The sequence below is a fragment of the Sus scrofa genome, chromosome 14 (genome assembly GCF_054392235.1).
Source record: "Sus scrofa isolate SSC_HxYL_T2T_F1_AM1 chromosome 14, Sscrofa_HxYL_maternal_Yorkshire_Landrace_v2.0, whole genome shotgun sequence".
In the NCBI taxonomy this organism is placed as follows: domain Eukaryota; kingdom Metazoa; phylum Chordata; class Mammalia; order Artiodactyla; family Suidae; genus Sus; species Sus scrofa.
Genome location: NC_139396.1, coordinates 64,414,989 through 64,437,704, shown reverse-complemented (window position 1 = coordinate 64,437,704; position 22,716 = coordinate 64,414,989). Strand labels below are relative to the sequence as shown.

The following is a 22,716-nucleotide window of genomic DNA, read 5'->3' as shown; positions in this document are numbered from 1 at the left end:
TTTGCTAAGCGCTTACTGTGTGCCAGGCCCTGTGCCAAAAACTGTATCATTTCATACACTCCCCAGTCCTACGAGGATTGTCCTATTATCCTGCAACCTCCACAACCCTGTGAGGTAGGATTAACACCATGAAATTAAATGCCAACCTCACTAAAGAGGACACCAAGGCACAGAGACATGAGGTGTCTTGCCCACAGGAGTAGACCTGACTCCAGAATTCATGCCTGTGTCCTTCTCCTCCTTCTGGAGTTTCGGCCCGTGATAATGTATTCCAAGTACCGCTTGGATAATTAGAACCACACAAGATAGAAAACTTATAAATAAATCAAGCCATTAGGTTGAAAAGGTTCCCTGCTCCCCACTCCTTAAAAAGACCCAAAGTCAAGGGCATGGGAAAGCCCTACCATGAGGAAAGGGGATGGACACACCAGACACCAACCCCCTGAGCTGCACCTTTGGGCAAAACCTTAAACCCAGGTGTATTGATGTCTCCCACAGGAGCACAGCCATGCTCTTTGTCAGCTCTGGGATGACTTTCACTTGGAATAAACAATACATTGGTGTGTGGGGTGGGACTGAGGCAAATCCACAAAAAGTGAGGGAAATACCACAGAGGAGGCAGCAGGTGGCGCTGCTGCTCAAGGTTGGGAGCGCAGGGGCTCCTGGGCCATTTCCTGGAGGAAGAGCTGCAGTGCTTTCAGGAGACAGCAGAGGGCGATCCCAGGACACGGGGGAAATGCCAGGTCCCTGCCGCCAGGTGTCGCTAGGCTCCCTACAAGAGCTGGGAGGATGCAGGCCCAGAGGGAAAAGGGGCCTGCCAGGGTCACTGAGTGACAGCAAAACCAGGACCCAGGCTTGCAGACTCGCAGGCCCGTGCAACTGCAGCAGTGTCATGAACTAAACACATATCACAGGTTAGAAGAGAAAACATGCCTTTCTGGGTACTGTAAGAAACCTGTGCTTCCCTTTTGCTTTTTCTTACCCACTTCTGATTTCATCAACCCCCACCCGACGTTGGTATTAAAGACTACTGTGGGACATCACCCTGCAGAGGGGTGTGTCTGCTCCTGATGGGGGGTGGGGGAGCAGATGGGAGACCTGGGTCTGAGTTTGGCTCAGCTATGGACACACCATATCCCTGGGCACTATACCCATAGACAGGGAAACTGAGTCACACAGTGACACAGCTGGTAGGTGGCCACACCAGGGTCACCCCAGGTCTCTCTGACTTTAAATGACCGTGTGATCCTATAAACAATAAGGTCCTACTGTACAGCACAGGGAACTAGATCTGATCTGGGATAGACCATGATAGAAAATATTTTAAAAAAGAATGTATATACATATATATATATATATATATACACACACACACATATGTGTATATATATATATATACATGACAAGGTCACTTTGCTGTACAGCAGAAATTGGTACAAAATGGTAAATCAACTACACATATATAAATATAAATATATATATATATAAATAAAAGGAGTTCCCATCCTGTTTCAGCGGGTTATGAACCCTACTAGTATCCATGAGACTGCAGGTCTGATCCCTGGCCTCACTCAGTGGGTTAAGGATCCAGCATTGCCATAAGCTGTGGTGTAGGTCACAGATGAGGGTCAGATCCAGCCGTGCTGTGGCTGTGGCATAGGCTGGTGGCTACAGCTCTGATTTGACTCCTATCCTGGGAACTTCCATACATCGCAGATGTGGCCCTACAAACCAAAGAAAAGAAAAGAAAAAAGAAAGAAACCATACACTGTCTTTTTTGTTTGTTTGTTTTTAAGTGCAATCCTGAGGCCTCGGGTGGGAAGGCATGAGCAAAGAACATGGCAGGTCTACCCCTAGTGTCCACGAAGCTGCGGTGTTCAATTCTGCCCAAGGGCAAGAAGAGAAACTGCATTTTTAAAACAATGAACAAGTGCAATGTGCTAATCGCCAAAAAGTATGCCAAGTGCTGCACAGGTTACCATCCCCATAACTCCATGTGCCTCAGTCTTCGCCTCCGCAGGATGGGGTGTTAGGATTAAATGTTATGTTTCTAAGGTACCTCCATACTGTTCTCCATAGTGGTTTTATCAGCTTACATTCCCACCAACAGTGCAGGAGGGTTCCCTTTTCTCCACAGCCCCTCCAGCACTTGTTATTTGTGGACTTATTGATGATGGCCATTCTGACTGGTGTGAGGTGGTATCTCATGGTAGTTTTGATTTGCATTTCTCTAATAATCAGGGATGTTGAGCATTTTTTCATGTGCTTGTTGGCCATCTGTATATCTTCCTTGGAGAAATGTCTATTCAGGTCTTTTGCCCATTTTTCCATTGGGTTGTTGGCTTTTTTGCTGTTGAGTTGTATAAGCTGCTTGTATATTCTAGAGATCAAGCCCTTGACAGTTGCATCATTTGAAACTATTTTCTCTCATTCTGTAAGTTGCCTTTTTGTTTTCTTTTGCTGTGCAAAAGCTTGTCAGGTTGATTAGGTCCCACAGGTTTATTTTTGCTTTTATTTCTGTTGCTTTGGGAGACTGACCTGAGAAAATATTCATGAGGTTGATGTCAGAGAATGTTTTGCCTGTGTTCTCTTCCAGGAGTTTGATGGTACAGGTACCTTAGAAATCTATACTTAGAACTACAATATGATCCAGCAATCCCACTCCTGGGCATACATCCAGACAAAACTTTCCTTAAAAAAGACACATGTACCCGCATGTTCATTGCAGCTCTATTCATAATAGCCAAGACATGAAAACAACCCAAATGTCCATTGACAGACAACTGGATTAGGAAGATGTGGTATATATACACAATGGAATACTACTCAGCCATAAAAAAGAACAAAATAATGCTATTTGCAGCAACATGAATGGAACTAGAGACTGTCATCCTGAGTGAAATAAGTCAGAAATAAAAACACAAATACCATATGATATCACTCATATCTGGTATCCAATATACAGCACAAATGAACCTTTCCACGGACTTGGAACTTGGAGAATAGACTTGTGGTTGCCCGGGGGAGTGGGAGGGATCGGGAGCTTGAGGTTGACAGATGCGAACTATTGCTCTTGGAATGGATTTACAATGAGATCCTACTGTGTAGCACTGAAAACTATGTCTAGATACTTACAAGGCAGCACAACAATGGGAGAAAAAGTTGTGTGTGTGTGTGTGTGTGTGTGCAACAGGGTCCCCAATCTGTACAGTGGGAAAATAAAGTGTGTTGGGGGAAATAACAATAAAAAATAAATTAAAAAAAATGTTATGTTTCAGTGCTGATGATGTGCTCGGCTGTTTTCTCAAGCATCTTTCCTTTTCTATGGAGGAGGAGCATGAAATCTGGTAAATATAACAGGTGTACCCAGGACTCCACAGACAGTGAGGGTGGAGCTGGAACTCAGACATGCCAGTCTCTTGAACCCAGGAAATGTCAGTAGCCTTCGGGCTTCTGCCACTGTCATAACATTCCCTCCCGGCCAGGCTAATGCCCGGGGGGCCTTACAAGCCTCCAACAGTGATGATATTAAATGCAGACAGCTTAAAAAGCAATATGTACGATATGCTCCTACATTTGTAAATATATATATATATATACACACACACACACACACAGAAAAGTCTAAAAAGACAACAAAAAATATGAATGAAGGTTATATCGGTGTGCTGAGATTAGAGGCAATTTTCATTTTATTTGTAATTTTTGTTTTCTTTTGAGGGCCAAACTTGTGGCAAATGGAAGTTCCCAGGCTAGGGGTCGAATTGGAGCTGCAGCTGCCGGCCTACTCCACAGCCAACGGCAATACCAGATCCAAGCCACATCTGTGTCGCCAGATCGCCAACCCACTAAGTGAGGCTAGGGCTCAGACCCGCATCCTCACAGAGACAACATTGGGTCCTTAATCCGCTGAGCCACAGTGGGAACTCCTTTTTGCAATTTTTTTTATGGTGGTAAAACACATGCAACATAAACTACCAGTAGTGGTGTTTAGCGCATTCACAATGTTATGCCACTGTCACCTTTCTGTGATTCTAGAACGTCTTCATCTCCCCCAAAAGGAAACCTGGTCCCTGTTCAGCAGTTCCTCCCCCCCTCATCCCCGACCCCTGATAACCACAAATCGACTTTCTGTCTCTATGGATCTGCCTGTTCTAGATATTTTTCATATATCATTTTAAGATAAAATATTGGTATTTCTGTTTTATAAAAAGAATGGTTGGCTCTTACAGTTACAGGCAAAACAGGCTCTACGTAGTAATAGAGAACGGCCCGGAGGCCCCGCCCCTCCTGCCCTACCTCTCCCCACTTTGGCGCTGGTCTGGCCACGTCCCATACTGGCTGTCGGCTTCCTGCACGAGGGTGTCAGTGTCCTTGGCCTCGGGGGTCCGCCTGGAGAAACACTGCTTCAGCTGATCCTGCAAGGACAAAGCCAGAGGTATCCATCAGGGGAAGATGCTCCAAACCTGGTCCCAGCTGACAGATCACACCGCATCACCCCCCTCCTGCTGGAAGCCACTCCAGCTCCCTGTTGCGCTCAGAAGTGGGTCCAATTCTCTGGGCTGGGCCCTAGGGTGACCAATTGTCCAGGTTTGCCCAAGGCATTCGCAGGATGCAGGACTGTTGGAGCCAAAGCCAGGCAAAGTGGGAGGAAGGGGTCACCCTCCTGGCATGCAGGGTCCCATGTGGCTGCCACCTGCCCCTAGCCAAGCTTCTCTCCTTCCTCAATGCTCCCAGGACCTATGGGTCTGGTTAGAATGCCTCCCACCTGTCCCCCGCCCCTGGGTGCCCATGGCTGCCATATTTCCACCATCAGCAACACTCAGCCCAGCCTCCGTGGAGCATTTAACCTGTGCCTAGGGTCGACCAAGCTGCCTGTCCATCACCTTGCTGCTCTGCAGCCCCACAGCAACCCCATGAGGTGGAGCTCATTACAATCCCTGTTTTTCAGATGAGAACACTGAGGTGTGGAGAGGTGGAGGGATGCGCCCCAAATCAAATGGCCAGTAAAGGGCAAGGTGGGACTCAAACCCGGGCAAGGAGCTTGGACCCACGTCCAAACCGGCAACCACGGTGCCCCACACAGCCTGGGCCTTCTGAGCGGGAGCTGGTAACCATGGCACTGGCCTCGGGGCCCAGCCTGGTACCTGGCACAGGCCAGACAGCACGCACACAGACCTTCATCCAATGACCAGACTGCTGGCTTCCCTAACTTGTTCACTTGGCAAATTAAAAAGCCTGTTCCTGGTGACGGACTATTGAACTGGCTGCTGCTTGGGCCTCAGTGTTAATGACTGGGGAGCAGCTGCAGTGCTCGAGGCAAAACCAGTACTCCAGCCCCTTGAGCAGCCACTGGCACAACCGCAATTCAAAGGGCCTTGGCTTCTGAGCTTTGAAGGACATTCCTAGTCACCACCTCTTGATGACTTGAGGTCAGTGGATGAGAAACAGAGGGAGTTGAGGGTGATGGGGCCAAGGGTGAGAGTGACTTTGCCCCCAATCCTGAAAGACCAACAGGAGAATCTCACTCCTTGTGTTCCATGTGAGGTCACAGGGCTTACTCTACTGGAATGTGCATCAGAGCACAAATCTCCTGCTCAAAAACCTTCGAGCATGGCTCCCTAGTGTTCTCTGGCTGAGATCCAACACCCCTTGTAACTGAGCCCCAAATTTCCTGTCCAGTCCCATCCCCTCCTCCAAAGAGACCCTCCATCCCACCCATCCTGACCTGCTCCCACATCCCACACAAGCCTCGCATTCCAGCCTCCATGGCTTTGCTTGTGCTGTTCCCCCTTCCTATCCATCCTTCTCACCCAAAGCCATTGCAGCCACCTCACCTTCCCCTGAACTCTTCCTGCCTATGTTGGACTCACTGCTCTACCAGGTGATGTTTGACATATAAGTTATTTACACAACAGACGTTTATTGAACACCTACTATGTGCCAGCCACTGGGGAACTGGGGGTCACAACACAGACACAGCCCCTGAGATTCAGTAACTCAGCAGAGACTCCCTTTACAACTGGATGATCCATCGCCTATGTTCCCCAAAGAACCTGCCTGGCACCCAGTAGGCGCTTAGTGGAGTTTAGGGACAGTGGGCAAACTGTCCCTCAGTGGCTATCCTCCTCCTGGGCGTGGGGGGCATACCTCTTCGCAGCTTCTATGGAACCATTCTTGGTAGAGCAAGCATATGTGGTCCCACAGAATGAGCATACACCTCAAGGAGAAAGCTCTGCTGTGTGACCTCAGGGCTCTTATATCCCTCTCTGAGACACAGGGATGGGACAAGGATTCAGTGAGGAAACAAGGGTGTGATGCCAATGAGAGGACCCATGTGATAGCTCCTAGGGCAGCATGTGGCCTTCAGGAAACACCCAATAAACACCTACCTCCTTCCTCATTCTCTCTCTCACTTTTTGGGGACATGTGCATCCCCCATGATGTTTGAGGGAATACTGTGGGCCAGGTGTGTGCAAGGACCACTGGGAATCAGAATAAACCCCTTGGTCACCTCTGGTAAATGGCCACATTCGCATACCCTAATTTCACAGCCTGTGGATTCCTTTCCTTGTTCAAGTTACCAAGGTCGTTCATGCTCATTGTAAAACATTTAGAAATTATAGAAAAGTGCACAGAATAGTATTTAAAAACCACACATCACCCAGGAACCACATTCTGCCACAGTCCTGTCCAGAATTTCCCCTGGTCGACTCACTGACAGCATCTTCATTAAAAGCTAAGGAATATTCCACTGCCTGGACCCCCCATTCATTTAATCAGTCCCCAAGTGTTGGGCATTTAGGTTGCTGATGACTGGTCACTGTTATAATCAACAATATGATGAACCCTTGGAGCTAAAGTGACCTATCTCTGATATCCCACGGGCGAACTCCCCAGGCAGGGTTAAGGGGTGGCATGTGCGAACCAGGCTTGGGACAGTTCCCCTAAACTACATGCCCCAGGTAGCACATGGGGGTGGCTGTTAGGAATGAAGTCAGTCCCCATTTGGGGAAACTTGGATTTGTGTGTGTGTTTGGCCACTCCTGTGGCATGTGGAAGTTCCCCGGCCAGGGGTCAAACCCTCACCATAGCAGCAACCCGAGACACTGCAGTGACAACGCTGGATCCCTAACCCACTGCAGCACAAGGGAACTCCTGAAACGTGGATGTTTTTGCCTTGAAAGGTCACCTGACATGGTCAGCATCCAGCTCCCTTGAGGGAACTCCCCCTGGGACCGGGGAATGGAAGCGGTCCCCTGAGCATGCTCTCAGCTGCTTACAGCTTTTGAAGACATGACAGAATCAGCCACTCCCTAACTTAACCCCCTACATGGGTCAGATTCGGAGGCCAGAGGTCAGTGTCTTGGGGGCTGCTTGTGGTGGACTTGCCGTCCTTGTCCCAAGCAGTGAACTGCAAGCTGGATGCTGGGCCTGTGTCCCGTGTGTGCCAAGCTCGGCGCGAAGCAGAGGGGAGATGGCGCAGGGACAGCTTACAGCTCATAGCTCTGGATTGGAAGGGGAAGTTGTTGCAGCTGGGTGGTTTGGTCCAGGGACTCGCTCCACCCAAGCCTCAGTTTTCTCAGTGGAGAAACAAGGGTTGTCTTGAGGCTTCAAGGAGATAATCCCTGGGAAGCGTTAAGCTTGGCACCTGGCACATAACAGGAGCTGATGTGACCAGAACTGGGTTCACGGCCCTCCCCAGAGTCAGGTGGGGGAAGGCAAGCCGTGATTCTTCTCGGGTCCTCAAACCCCCCAAGATGGAGTTCATTTCATGGCTCAGTGGCTAATGAACCCAACTAGCAACCAGGAGGTTGTGTGGGTTTGATCCCTGGCCTTGCTCAGTGGGTTAAGGATCCGGCATTGCCATGAGCTGTGGTGTGGGTCGCAGACACTGCTCGGATTCCGCGTTGCTGTGGCTGTGGAGTGGGCCAGGGGCTACAGCTCTGATTCGACCCCCAGCCTGGGAACTTCCATATGCCATGGGTGTGTCTCTAAAAAGACAAAACAAACAAACAAACCCCAAGAGATGGGGATCTCTCAGCGCTGAGTGATGGAGGCAGGATGTGCAGGTGTGGCCTCTGGAAATCAGAACGGCAAGTTCTGTAGGATGCTGAGGATGGAATCAGGGCAGGAGGCAGGGGACTGTGTCCTGACCTCCTTCAGCTGGCGCTGGGGGACAGGGGGCAGGGTAGATGGTGCTTAGCAGAAATACACTGGTTTCCAGCATTCCTGCTTGTGGGCCCTTCTGCGGAGTTTTGAGGTTTGTGCTGCTCAGGGATCTGGGACCCCCACAGGCAGGGATGGAGGTCTTCTCCCTCCACTGTCTGATCCTAGACCCAGGACCCTGGAGGGCAGCACCCCTCACTCCTCCGTCACCCTCACTCCCATGTTGGATCAGCCCCGGAGTCCTTCAAAGTCTCTGTCAGGAACATTTCATCTGATCTGTCCAGCTCAGGAGGTCTCCCTGCCTCCCTCACCTCTGGCCCTCACCCCCACCTCCCATTTATTCTCTTCCTAGTAACACTTTCCAAAACCAAATCTCAGCCCACAGGGTCCCTGCTCAAAGCCCTTCAGTAGTTCTCCCTGTCCCTCAGGGTCAAGTTCAAACACTGTAAAGATGGCTTGTGGGACCTTCATTAGTGGGGCTCTTTCCCCATCACCCCCTGCCCCCTGCCATCCAGTCCCTCCTGGTCCCTCCCACTGGCTGCTCCACCAGCTTTCCTCCCCTCTCATTCCTCCATCAGCTCTCCCTCACCTTCAGACCTGCTGGCACAGCCATCACCTCCTAGCTGTCATTCAGATTTCAGCTTTTCTGCCTCTCCCTTCAGGAAGGCTTCCCCGAACTCCCCTTCTCCCAAGGCTGGTTCAGGAGCCTCCCAGCTCCCTCCACACCAGGACCTCAAGTCTCTCTATCTGTGCTGTCCAATGACAGCTGCTAGCCAATTTAAATTTTGTTTAAATTAAACATTTTAGGGCTGCCCCATGTGGCAGACCCTGGTGGCACTTCAAGTCAGCAAGGCTTGATCTTCACTCCCAGGGCTACTAGGCTTCAAGAATAACCACAAAAAGGGCCCAAAACTCCTCTAAAAACTTCCCGAAAGTCAGGGGTTTTGTTTGTTTGTTTGTTTGTTTTGTTTTGGTGGAGAATGTGGGCAGCGATGAAAGTCAGGTTTTTAAATTGGCTTTAAGGTGGGGTTTATGTCCTTCCAAATCAGTTTTGGCTCACAGACTGTGATAAAAGCCCTCACTGTCTACAGGCGAATAGATACCTACAAGGTGGTCTGAAAATGCATGATGGATAAAGACAAGAGTTTGTTATACGAGGAACACATGTGTCCAAATTAGTCCCCCAGCTGGGTCACAGGCAGGTCTTTTTTTACACCTACCCCCTGACGGATATCAACCATCCACCATCCAAATTTCTGCCATCATTTGTTACATGAGGTCATCATATCTTTTTTTTTCTTTTGATTTTCTGGGAATATAGTTGATTTACAAAGCTGTGTTAATTTCACACACAGCAAAGTAAATCAGCTATGCATATGCATATACATACATCCATACCTTTTTTAATTCTTTTCCCGTGTAGGTTATTGCATGGTATTGAGTAAAGTTTCCTGTGCTATACAGTAGGTCCTTGTTACCTGTCTAATCATCACATCTTAACTTTTAGATCTCCAAGGACCCACAAGTCCATTCAGTTGGCCCTTTTCAGACAATAAACTGTGGCTCAGAGGCAGGGACTATCCATGGTGAGTGAGAGGCAGAGCTGGGAGGGCCTGGAGCCCGGGTTTCTGGGCTCCTTCTGGCCCCCTCCTCCCACCTTTTCCAGGACATTCATGAGGCTCAGATGAGGAAATGCACATTAAAACACTCTTAAAACATCTCGCGAACTTGGCGGATTTAAAAACCTCTTGCTCAGACTAGCTCACCGAGCCCCAAGCTGGTGGCGAGTGAAAATTCTGGCCCTGGTCTTGCAGGCAAATAGGACTACCTCAGCCTGGGACCCATAATGGACAGCTTTGTAATGCATAGGCTGGGGAGACCAGCCTAACAGATGCCTCTGAGGGCTGTGTTTAAACGAGCAGCAACGCAAGTTCTGAAATTAAAACGTGCATACCCTCAACTCAGCAATTTTAGTTCCAGAAGTTTATCTCAAGAAAATCATTAGACATGCTCACCAACATCTACAAACACGGACACCTCCCCACAGGAGAGCAAGTATTGCAAAATATTAGAAATAGCATTTCACAATACCGGACTTGTCCTAAATATCTAAGAAGATGGGGATTGGTGGGATGCAATATGATAATATCCACACGATGGAATAAAAACAAGCAAGGAAAATGATGTTCAGAAAGAATATTTCCTGTCACAGAAAGACGTCTGCCTTATACTATCAAACGTTAAAAAAAAAAAAAAAAAAGGTAGGAAAACATCATGTGTGTTGTGATGCCAGCTTTCTAAAAACAAATGGGTAAATGCATGTGAGAATCAGCAAAGGAAATGTCTGGACGTTCCCACAGAAAACTATTACCAGTGTCATGTCTACGGTGAGGAAACGGGATGTCTTTCTACTAATGATGGTGATTTTATTTAGTGATCCACACTTGTGATTTTATATCCCAATATCCTTAGATGATAAAATTAAATACAACTAATTAAATCATTCCTCCAATACTATCCCAGAGCACACACATCATGAATTAAGAATGAACCAGAAGGGGGATCTTCACTTGTTTGTCTCTATCAGAGCTCGGCAAAACTTTTTCTGTAAAGAGCCAGACAATAAATATTTGGGGCTTTGTGGCGTCTCTGCCTTAACTTCCGCTTTGCTGTCATTACCATGTAAGCAGCTCAGACAATGTCTGTGTACCAATAAAACTTTATTTACAAAACAGGCGTCTGGCTGGACTTGGCCCTTGGGTGGTTGGCTGACCCCTGATCTATATACACTTTAGACTGTTGGCTGCCTGAAAATGGGGGCTGTTTCATGCACTGCTGAACCTCATCCCTTAGAACCATGCAAGGCTTGTAGTACTTGTTGAATAAATATTTGTTGAAAGAATATGTTTCCAAAAATCAAATTTTTTGCACTGAGTTGGTGGGAGCTCCTTACCAGAAAAGGCCATGTCATTAGGGAGGGGGTGGGGAAAAGAAAAAATATTATGCCTGCATATATTTTAGGGTGTCTGACACATCTGCCTAGGAAAAGAAGCCTGAGTCAGGATGGCGCTGGGTGGCCCATAGCTGACTGGGCAATTCTGAGCAATTCAAGAAGGGCGTCCCCTCCCCCCTCTGCAACTGGATTCTCTCAGCTGTGCAGGGAGCTCTGTGGTCATGGGGCCCTGGGCTGGCATGGGTGACACTGGCTCTGACTCAGTGCCCCTGGGGCCTGGTGGTACCTCCTTGCCTTGTGCCCAGGTGGGACCTGAAAAATGACTAAGCAATAATAGTAACAGTAACAACTTACAGAGTGGGAGAAAATATTTGCAAATGATGCAACCTACAAGATATCACTCTCCAAAGTATACAAACAACTCAAATCAATATCAAAAAAATCAACGCAGTCAAAAAATGGGTAGAAGATCTCAATAGACACTTCTCTAAAGAAGACATACAGATGGCCAAAAGACACATGAAAAGGTGCTCAATATAACTAATTATTAGAGAAATGCAACTCCAGTCTATAATGAGGTACCACCTCACACTGGTCAGAACGGTTATCATCAAAAAGCCTACAAATAACAAATCTGCTAGAGAGGGTGTGGAGAAAAGGGAACCCTCCTACACTGTTGGTGGGAATGTAAGTTAATGCAGCCACTATAGGGAACAGTATGGAGGATCCTTTAAAAACAAAAAATAGAACTACTATATGATCCTGCAATCCTACTCCTGGGCAAATATTCAGAGAGAACCAGAGTTTGAAAAGATCCATGCATCTCAATGTTCTTTGCAACACTGTTTACAAGAGCCAAGACATGGAAGTAACTTAAATGTCCATCGACAGAGGAGTGGATAAAGAAGATATGGTACATATATACAACGGAACACTACTCAGCTGTAAAAAAATGAAATAATGCCATTTGCAGCAACATGGATAAACCTAGAGATGATCATACTAAGTGAAGTAAGACAAAGATAAATATCATATATCGTTTATATGTGGAATCTAAAAAAATGATCCAAATGAACTTATGCACACAGAAAGAGACTCATAGATACAGAGAACAAATTTATGGTTATCAAAGGGGAAAGGATGGTGGGGAGGGATAAATTAGGAGATTGGGATTAATATATATATAATATAAAATAGATAAACAATCAGTACCTAGGACCTACACAGGGAATGATACCCAATATTTTGTGATAACCTTTAAGGGAAAAGAATCTGAAAAGAAATATATATATAGAGATTTTATATGAATCCCTGTGCTGTATACCTGAAACTAACACAATATTGTATATCAGCTACACTTTAATAAACTTTTTTAAAGAGTAACAGGAATTTTGAGAATTAATACTCTGTAAGCTCTGATGATCATTATGGCTATTCACTGTGCCATCTAAAGCTCCCAAACAATCCTGTGTGGTTGGAGTCACCATGGACCCACTTCTTAGGGGAGGAGACTGAGGTCCAGAGAAGGGACCTGACACGCCTAAGGTCACAGAGTTAGAAAGTGGTGGAGCTGGGATTGGAACCCAGGTGTGCTTGATACCCAAGCCCCAAAGTGCTCCCCCAAACTCCTGCATTCTCCAGGCACTGGTGTGACGTAGAGAGCTTTGCTGGGCCTCCAGTGACTATTCTACAGCTGGGAAAACTGAGGGCCAGGGAGTGGGAGAGAGGCCCGGCCAGGCCTAGAATCCAGATGTCCTGACTCCCTGGCCTGTGCCGGGTCACACAGAGCATCCCCAGTCATCAGTAGGGACTCAGGCCCAGGCAGGGGAGGAGGAGGGGGCGGCAGGCCAAGGACAGGCCGAGGCCCCTGCTGTGTCTCCCAACTGCCCTGTATCCCTGACTCCAGGCTCTAAAGAGCACTGTCTGTCCCACTGCACGGCCCAGATGTTCGGTGCCCCCTCCCCTCTGCCACCGCCACGCTGATGCCCAAACACCCTGGGCAGCTTAGCCTTCACAGCACAGGGCTGAGCCCAGCTGACTCAGCTGACTGGCTGAGGGCCCCTCCTTCACACCGCAGAGTGTCAGCCCCTCAGAGCAGCTTCCCTGCCCACGACTAGGTTCTTGTCCTGTTCCTCTGAGCCCTGGCCTTGGCGGGCGGCTCTAAGCACTTGTGTAATTCCTTGGACACCTGTCCCTCCCAGGACACATGACCTGCAGGAGGGTGGAACTGTGACTTATCACCACTGGATGCGGATGTGTGTATCTGGCCTAGAGTAAGTGCTCACTAAGTCGGAAGGAAGCGGGGCGTGGGGGGGGAGAAAACAAGGGGGGAGGAGGGGAAGAATGGGAAAAAAGAAAAGGAAAAGGAAAGAAGGGAGAACAGGTAAGGCAGGCAGGCTGGAAGGACACGGATGCGGACAGGGCAGGACCCAGCCCTCAGGACGCCCTCCCGATGCTGCCAGCAAAAGCCATGCGGGATCCCTTCCCTGTGGACCCAGGTCCCAGCTAGGAAGTGTTAGGCAGTTGATGAGTTCCTGGGAGCCCACCGTGTCACCTCAGGTGGCAGCTTGAGCCAGGCCTTGTCCCTGCCCTTACCCAAAGGCGAGGGTGCGGGGCTTCCAGGGATGGTGGGTGGAACACAAATTTCTGAGCCCCCTCAATGGGCTCTGCAAACAGTAGTGCAGCCGGGCCAGGTGTAGTCATGTATAGCCAGGTGTGGCCACACTGTGGTGGCTTGAATGGGGGCAGAGCCAAGACAGAGAGACAGAAATGGAGAGAACATGACCAGGACCGGGAAACACATGGAACCGGGCACTGAAAGAGAGGCGTGCGGGTGGGAGGGATAGACAGGCAGAGGAGAACGTGTGCTGGACCTCAGTGATGGGGCTGGACCTGTCCACCTGGATGGTGGTGCTGTGTCTCCGCCTACAGGGACACACCTGTTCCTGGACTCCACCCCCTGACCCAGCGTGGTGAGCACAGGTGCATCCTTAAGCAAGGCCCCCGCCTCTAAGCCTCAGTTTCCTCTCTTGGTGACTTAGTGGGAAGGAATGGCAGGTCTCAGAGTCCCTCTGCCTACTGGCTAATGTCCAGAGTTCACCAAGCAGGCCTGCATAAACGGTCTGCTGTTTCCTGGTGAAGAGGGTCTGGGTCGTTCCCCTTTAAACGAGGGCCTGTTTGGGTGTCCACTTACTCACCTGCTGCGTTTGCCCACCTGACTGATGAAGAAATGATCCTGTTCACGCCTTGAATAAAATCCATTTTTATAAACACTCTATGGAGAAGCTGGCAATGCCTGGTGATTAACAACCGAAAGCACAAACTTTTAGGTTGCAGATGGGAGATGACCCTGAGGCTCTGAGAACCTGGAGGTGGGACAGGCTCTGAGGTCGAGTGACCCTGGCAAATTCAGCTCTGCCTTTTGCCAGCTGTAGGCAAACCTCTCCAAACCTCAATTTTCCCATCTGTAAAGCAGGGGTGGGGAGGGTGCTTAGGGGCCTTGGGGAGATTTTGTAAAATGTCTGGTGAGCGCTGCACACGCCTGGCACAAATAGGTTCCAGTTAAGAGGGTGATGACGTCCACTGTTTAGGTCCCCAAAGCACATCATCTTGACAACATTCTAACAATGGCCTCCAGGCCCCAAGGAGGCCTGCCAGCCCCGACCCTTTGAGAGCAAAGGCTGCCTTAATCAGACCCCTCAGTGTCTCCCTGGACCTGGACATTAGTCAGCTGCTCCCCTCCATCACAGAGTGAACTGGACCCCGACTTTGCCTGGCACACCTGCCACCCCCCAGGGCTGAGCCGGGCACGCAGGCTGTAAAATGACAGCTCTGGCAGAGACATGCTGTCTCCAGGGGGCCAGTGTGTCACTCAAAGCGACGGGAACGCACGTTGGCAGCTGCTCCTTGAGAGGCATGTCTGCTTCCGGCTGGGAGGGCCCCACTTCCTCGCTCTCCCGACGGCCCCTGCCTCTGAGTCTATAAACAGAAAAGACAGCTGGGCTGGGAGGCCCAAGCTCCCGCAGGCCTCAGAGGTGGGGTTCCCCAGACTCCAGAGGCCTGGTGGGCACCCTGGGCTCTGGGTTCTGGAAGTGGGCGAGGAGGCAACAAAAATAGTAACAACCAGGAACACATAAGGAGCACCTACTGTGCACTGAGCACCAGGTCAGATGCCTTACGTGCACCGTCTAGTTCAAGGCCCAGAGTAGATGCTTTTAGCATGCCCATTTAGCGGATAGATAGGAATGAGAAGAGATACAAATATGGTCCCACTGTGTGCCAAGCTAATGCGATGAGCCCTCCCAACGACCCTAAGAAGCAGGTACCAATATCATCCCCCACTTTCCAGATGAGAAGACCAAGGCACAGAGAGGTAAAGCAACGTGCCCAGGGTCTCAGGAGTTATGTGAAGGATTCTGACTCAAAGCCAGGTAGCCCTGACTCTAGGGCCAGTTACACCCCATTCTACCAACTCCTGCTGTCCTCCCAGCCAGGAAATCCTTCCTGAGACAGGCGGTCTGCCGCTGGCCAGTGCTGGGCCCAGGTCTGCTTGGAATGTGTCCTTGACACACAGCTCAGGCATCCCTTCCTCCAAGAAGCCTTCCCTGACTGCCTCCATCTGTGGCGGGCCTGGGTCTCTCCTTGGGACCCTATAGGGCCTCCTGTGCCCAGCCCATCATGCAACCTGCTGTGCTGGGCTGTGCTTACTGTTTGTTCGACGGCCTCCTCCAGACGGTGTGCTCCCTGAGGGCAGGCATTGGGATCAGGTCACCTTGAGGCACCAAGTTAAGAGACGGCCCCGATGGTCAGGGGAACAACTGACAATGACGGATGGATGAACGAACGAATGAATGAATGACCCACAAATGACCCCGGCCCCTCTCTCACATCTATGAACACTACTGCTGCTGCTCAAAGTCTCTTGATAGATCCCAGGACTGTCTATTTTTATATATGCCCTTGAATTTTTTTTTTTTTTTTTTTTTTTTTTGTCTTTTGTCTTTTGGTTGTTGTTGTTGCTATTTCTTGGGCCGCTCCCGCGGCATATGGAGGTTTCCAGGCTAGGGGTCTAATCGGAGCTGTAGCCATCAGCCTACACCAGAGCCACAGCAACGCGGGATCTGAGCCGCGTCTGCAACCTACACCACAGCTCACGGCAACGCCGGATCGTTAACCCACTGAGCAAGGACAGGGACCGAACCCGCAGCCTCATGGTTCCTAGTTGGACTCGTTAACCACTGCGCCACGACGGGAACTCCTGAATTTTAATTTTTGTTACTTTTCAAAAACAAATCTTTTTTTCTAAAACATCATGCTCAGTGTGCTGACAAACAGTGGAAGCAGACTGGCGACTGTGAATTTTTTCTAAGGTGCAAAATAGGACAGATTGAGCCAGGGAGGGAGGACACCCCCCCCACCCCCACCCCAAATAACCAAGAACCTTGGTACAGGAGGAGATGGGAGGGGCACAGAACATTCTAGAAGTCCTAAGATACTTTTACATGCAAACAGGCACATTCAATTTCCTTTTAAATATCAAGTTCTATTAATAAAAGGTCTATAGCTCCAAGGTTAAGATGAGCCAAGGGAAGAGGGAATTAGAGGGTTTGTTAAATGTATTTTTATGTTTTAAAATTATGAAGCAACCATACATGGAATACCGTTTCGTTGTTGAAAGGAAAGAGGCAGATATACTGACATGGAATGACTTCTAAGACACATGTCAAGTGAATAAGGCAAGGCTGAGACAACAGGTGGAGTGAGGAAAAATATACACATAAATATTTGAAAATCCACAGAATATGTGAGAAGGACACAGGCAAATTGTAATAACATTTGTCCCTGGGAGAAGAAGTGAGTGACAGGGGAAGGGGGAGAGAGGAGTGGTATTTTTTAACTCTATCTCTTTTTGTGTTTTGTAACATTGGCGGTTAGTGATTTTTAAAAATGCACAGTTCTATATGCATATATAATTCTTGTGCGTTTCCTAGCATCTCCTCTTCATGGAATCCGCTCCCACCCACCCTGACTTCACTCCTTTTGGAGGAAATTCTTAAAATGGTCTCAGCCAAATTTGACTTTTTTTTTTTTAAACATAACATGTCAAAACATCTCTCTCATGTTTATTTCAGGCAAGGGCTCAACTTGTCAGGTGACAGAATTACAGCCTTGATGCGTAAGTGTGAACCCGGTGAGGAGGCAGGGAGCCCGTGTGTCTCACCGCAGCCTTAGGACCCCAAATCCTCCAGTGTCTCTTCCTGGCAGGACACATCCACCCCTTCCGCCGTTATCTGTGGCAGTGGGCACATTGCAACGCCACAACATTGCTCCACTAGCCCTGCTTCTGGTGATTCAGCCAGCAGAAATACATACCTGCACACACAGATGCATGCACACAAATATACATATATGCAAATATGTACACAAATACATGGACACCAAAAAACATATATAAATACACAAATATACACATGTAGTATGTATTCAAATAAACGTATGCAAAAAAACACATAAATACACACACAAACACACACATGCACATATAGACAAATACACAAACGCAAAATACATACACACAAGTATAAACACACATACACATATATAGACAAATACATATTTGAAAAAAAAACACAAACATCATAAGCAAAACACATACAGACCACACACGTATACACAAAACGCAATAACATACAATACACACATCCACATCCACAAGGGTGTTCAAGGCAGCAGCATTGTTTTTGGCGAACAGCAAGCACAACCCAGTTGCCTTTCCCCTAGGGCATCTGTAAACAGGTTTATCCCTGCAAGGGAATCCTGTGCTGTCATTAAAAACAATGAATTAGAATTTTAAGTGCTGACATGGAAAGATCAGCAACTGTTACAGCTAAGTTTCCCTGGAGCAAGGGGCAGACGACTCTGCCTGAAATCACCCCCTTGATCATCCTGGGTCCCGTGATTAATAATCTCCTATCCCAGGTACTCACAGTATTCTGGGGCCCCAGACAGAGGGGCAGTGGGCACAGGGATCATGAGTGGCAGGTGACAGAGGGCTTGTGACTTGGCCCAGGCCTTGAAAAGTGGGTCACAGAGCTCCCGTTGTGGCACAGTGGAAACGAATCCGACTAGGAACCATGAGGTTGGGGGTTCAATCCCTGACCTCGCTCAGTGGGTTTAGGATCCAGCGTTGCCATGAGCTGTGGCGTAGGTCCCAGATGTGGCTCGGATCTAGCATTGCTGTGGCTCTGGCAAAGGCCGGCAGCAACAGCTCCGATTAGACCCCTAGCCTGGGAACCTCCATATGCCCCAGGTGCAGCCCTGAAAAGACAAAAGACACAAAACAAAAAAGAAAGAAAGAAAGGAGGGAAGGAGGGAAGGAGGGAAGGAAGGAAGGAAGGAAGGAGGGAAGGAAGGAAGGAAGGAAGGAAGGAAGGAAGGAAGGAAGGAAGGAAGGAAAGAAAGAAAGAAAGAAAAGAAAAGAAAGAAAGAAAGAAAGAAAGAAAAAGAAAGAAAGAAAGAAAAAAAGAAAGAAAAAGTGGGTCAGATTGGACAGGTGCAGGAGAATGGAGAAGGCAGTGCAGGTGCAGGGACTGCCTGGGGAGAGGTGAAGTGAAATGCCATCCTCACTCAGACTGTGCTGTGTTGTGGACGGGACAGCCCCTTCCACCCACTCTGTGGTTGCAGGGGAGGCAAAGAACCCACTGAGAGGATGAGGGACTGGTGTGCCGAGATGGCACAGAGCACGAATGGGGTGCCTCTCTCCCTGGGGTGGGGCCGGGCATCTCTGCCATTGATGGGCATGGCGGCTCCCTTGCTGATGAGCTCCCAGCCCCGGTGAAGGAGGAAAACCAGTTGGACTGACATTCCATTGCCCAGGACAGAGCCAAGGGCTCCGTTTCCTTCTGGTGCCCAGCCCAGTCTGTGGTTTTGTTCAGAGACCTGCTGGACCCACCCCTGCTTCCCTGCTTTCCCTGGAAAATGGTGGGTGGTTGGTATCTCTTTGGCCAACTCTTAACAGCACCCACATCGGGGTGGAACTGCCTGCTGCAGCGTCCCATCGCTCACCACTTGGCTCACTGGCTCTCAAGTGTGTGAGAGCGCTTGGAAGCCTCCATGATCTCCAGGACACAGGGGCAAGGCCCAAGCACTGCACCAAGCACGCTTACCTGGGGCTGCAAAGAATGGTATGCTGGCCGAACCCAGAGACAAGTTCAGACAGACGCCACACTCGGTCAAAACTGGCAAGGAGCTGGTGCCGGTGCAAACTTTGGAGCATGCCAAGAAAACCCTAGGCATCCTGCAGGCTGGGACCCCACTTAGTGGGACTCGCTCAGTGTGGACACAGCATCCAGGCGTGAGACTTCAGGCACTTTAGTTCATCCTGGGTGAGCACAGCCCATGGCCAGGTGACGAGTAAGGCACTTTACTGCCACAGCCCCCAAGGGTCCTCCCACCAGCCTGTGAAGTCGGTTTTAGTGTCACAGCTCCGCCAGCACCAACCCCTAACCCAGCAGCCAGATGAATCCCAAATCCGGGACAACTGAGATTTTAGAAAAGCAACAAGGGGACATACTTGTGGGTGTAGTGGGAGGAATCCCAGTGGGGTCTAGAGGGGAGGTTCCCCATCTTAGCACTTTGGCTCATCGTGGGGCCTTCACTGTGACCTGGAGGACGTTAGCATTCCTGGCCTGTACCTGCTGACGGAGGTAGTAAACCACAACCTCCCCACAGCCACAGCTGTGACAACCCAAACTGTCCCCAGACATCGCCAAAGGTCCCTGGGGGGGGGGAAGTCCCCCCTGGGTTGAGAAGTACTGGTTAGTCTAGGTCATGCATTCTCTACAGAAGTGATACTGTCCATAAAGGGGGGACAATTGGTTCAGGGGAGAGAACCTTATTTTTTTGTTTGTTTTTTTAGGGCCACACCCGCAGCATACAGAGGTTCCCAGGCTAGGGGTCAAATCCGAGCTTTAGCCACAGCTACAGCCACAGCTTCAGCCACAGCCACCCCAGATCCAAGCCAAGTCTGCGACCTACACCACAGCTCAAGCTCATAGCAACACTGGATCCTTAACCCATTGAGCAAGGCCAGGGATTGAACCTGTGTCCTCATGGATACTAGTCAGATTTGTTTCCGCTGAGCCATGACGGGAACTCCAAAACCTTATTTTTTAATGTGTAAAGCCCAGATATGCATATAGTACATATACAGATATACAATATTATCTACAATATTAAAATTTCATGGAAAGTTAAGAAAAATGTTTAAAAAGGTCCTTTGGGGGAAGATAATGAAAAAATACACCTTCCCCGTGAGTGGAGAGACACTGATGTGGGGCAACACCCCACAAGCAAACACGTTAATATTTCTGCAGCAAGATGTAGAGGTAGTCACGCCGTGTGAAAATACTGTCGATAAGCCCACACTCAGCACATTGGTACGGGACAGTTTTGCTACAAAAGAGAGCTTTGTAATTCCAGAATAACAGAGGAAGACTGCATACCTGGTGCTCCAGTTTATTCAGGAGAGCGCGGGGGCTCGGGGGATTAGCAACTGGCCTGTGTGCGCGCACGTGTGTGTGTGCCTACGCCAAGGTCTTGCTGACACCAGAGGGATTTAATCATCATGCTGCACCAGCTCTCTGCCTTGGTCCCAGGTACCCTACTTCTTTTAAAAGTTATTCTGATTACGCAGGTGTCAGAAGATGAATATCCAGGGATGGTCACCACAGCATAAGGCTGGAAACAACCTAAGTGTCCAAAAATCAATCTGGGCCTGACTAAATAAAGTAGGCATAAACATTGTAAATCCACTATGCTTCAATAAAAATTTTAAAAAATAAAGTGGGCATAACCTGGAAAATGGAATATATCGTAGCCATTGAAAATGAGGCTGCAGGTTCATGTTCATGACATGAGAAGTTAGAGAAGAGAAGACAAAAGAAAATTAGGAAAAGTGTCCCTGTAGTAAAATTCTATTTTATTGATCTGTGTATGTGCCAAAATGCATACATATTGCATATATATTTTGCATGTATATATGTATATAGCAAATATATGCAAATATATTCAAAAGGATTATTATATACACACATGCATATATTATACATGCACATATATTTTGCACCTACGTCTATGTATCTATTTTGCATATATCTTGCACATATGCAAGATATGAATATATTTATATATCTATGTACCTATCATATATGTGTACATATTTTGCATATATATGCAAAGATATTAAAGGATATAGACATGTTATAAAGAATATTTCTAGGGGTAGTACGTTGAGTAATTTTTTTTTCTTCTTTCTCATCTATGACCTCATTTCTCTATGATGAGCATGAGAGCGTTTTTTTTTGTTCGTTTGTTTTTTAACAGAAGAGGCCAGAACACACCCAGGTAGGCAAGTACTGTGGGTGTCTGGTCCAGGGGTGGGGGGCTGAAGGCTCTAAGGCTCCTTTTCAAGTTCTCCTGGGCTGGGCAGAGCTGGTGCTGAGTCTCCTACAGACACAAAATTGCTCCCCCACCCCACCCCACCCCCGGGGAGTTAGCTGCCACCAGGCAGGGTCCTATTTCCCAGCCTTGGTGTTATATGACAGAAGCTGGGACAGAAGATCAGGCAGATTAGGCCTTAGAGAAGCAGGAGGAACAGGCTGGGAATGCCTATGGCCCCATCTGGCAGGGGCCTTCCCTGGACTCCAGCTGCCAGGCAGGGAGCAGTCACCCTCTTGGGCCAACTGGTGTGCCCCCGCCTCCCCTGCTACCAGCCTCTCCTCTTCGTCACCACCCAATGAGGGGAGAAAAAACCTGCATCTGAAGCACAAGCCACAGGATCCGGGATCCAGGGCTTTCCAACAGAAAGGGGGATCAGAGTTGCCTGGAGATGGCCCAGGACAACAAGCACTTATTCAGTGCCTACTCTATGCCAGCTCTCTGATGAAGATGCCAAGGGGCCTCAGACACCCACCCAAGGGCAGCTTAAAATCAAGTCAGGGAAGTGGACCTATAAGCAGAGCATGTCAGCAGGGAGCAGGAAAGGCAATGGGCTGGAATGGATGCAGCCAGAGGAAGGCCATGGAGGGAGATCAGGAAGGCTTCCTGGAGGCAGTGACTTTTGAGTGGAATCAGAAATAATTAGGGGAAAGTGGAGGTGGTTAAGCCATAGGAACAGGGATGCAAAGTGAGAAGGAAGCTTCAAGGAGTCCCCTGATTATTACTGGGGCATCAGGTCAGAAGTGAGGGGAGTGAGGTGGGGGTGAGGCCAGGCAGAGCCTTGAGTGCCCCACTAAAGAATTTTTATCCTGTGAGTACTATGGAAAGTTGCTGGAGGCCTTTAAGTTTGGGAGGGGCAATTTATATAGCAGAAATATCATATCAAGGAGAAGAGGACACCCCAGCTGCCATGTGCAAGATGGACTGGGGACAGAGAGAAAGCTGGGGGGCCAGTGGGGAAGCTGCTGGCTGCCACTGTCCAGGTTGCAGCTTGCTACCTTCCTGATAGCTCTCTGCACCTCCAGCAGATCCCTGAAGGAGTGAAGGGAAGGTGTGGTACCTCTCCTCAGAAGGGCTGGGATGTTGGCTACAGACAA

General features: G+C 48.8%; 1 protein-coding gene across 6 annotated transcripts in view; it reads right to left on the bottom strand.

The window, feature by feature from the left end:
• Window positions 1–22,716, bottom strand: part of KIAA1671 (KIAA1671 ortholog) — a 213,786-nt gene that overhangs the window by 16,505 nt on the left and 174,565 nt on the right. For all 6 annotated transcript variants that reach the window (XR_014826448.1, XM_084994628.1, XM_021073316.2 and 3 more), the window contains exon 6: window positions 4,300–4,418. Coding sequence is in view for 5 of the 6 variants with exons in the window: in XM_084994628.1 (XP_084850754.1) it covers window positions 4,300–4,418 (119 nt within the window). In the remaining variant the exon portion in view is untranslated. The remainder of the gene's footprint in view (window positions 1–4,299; window positions 4,419–22,716) is intronic.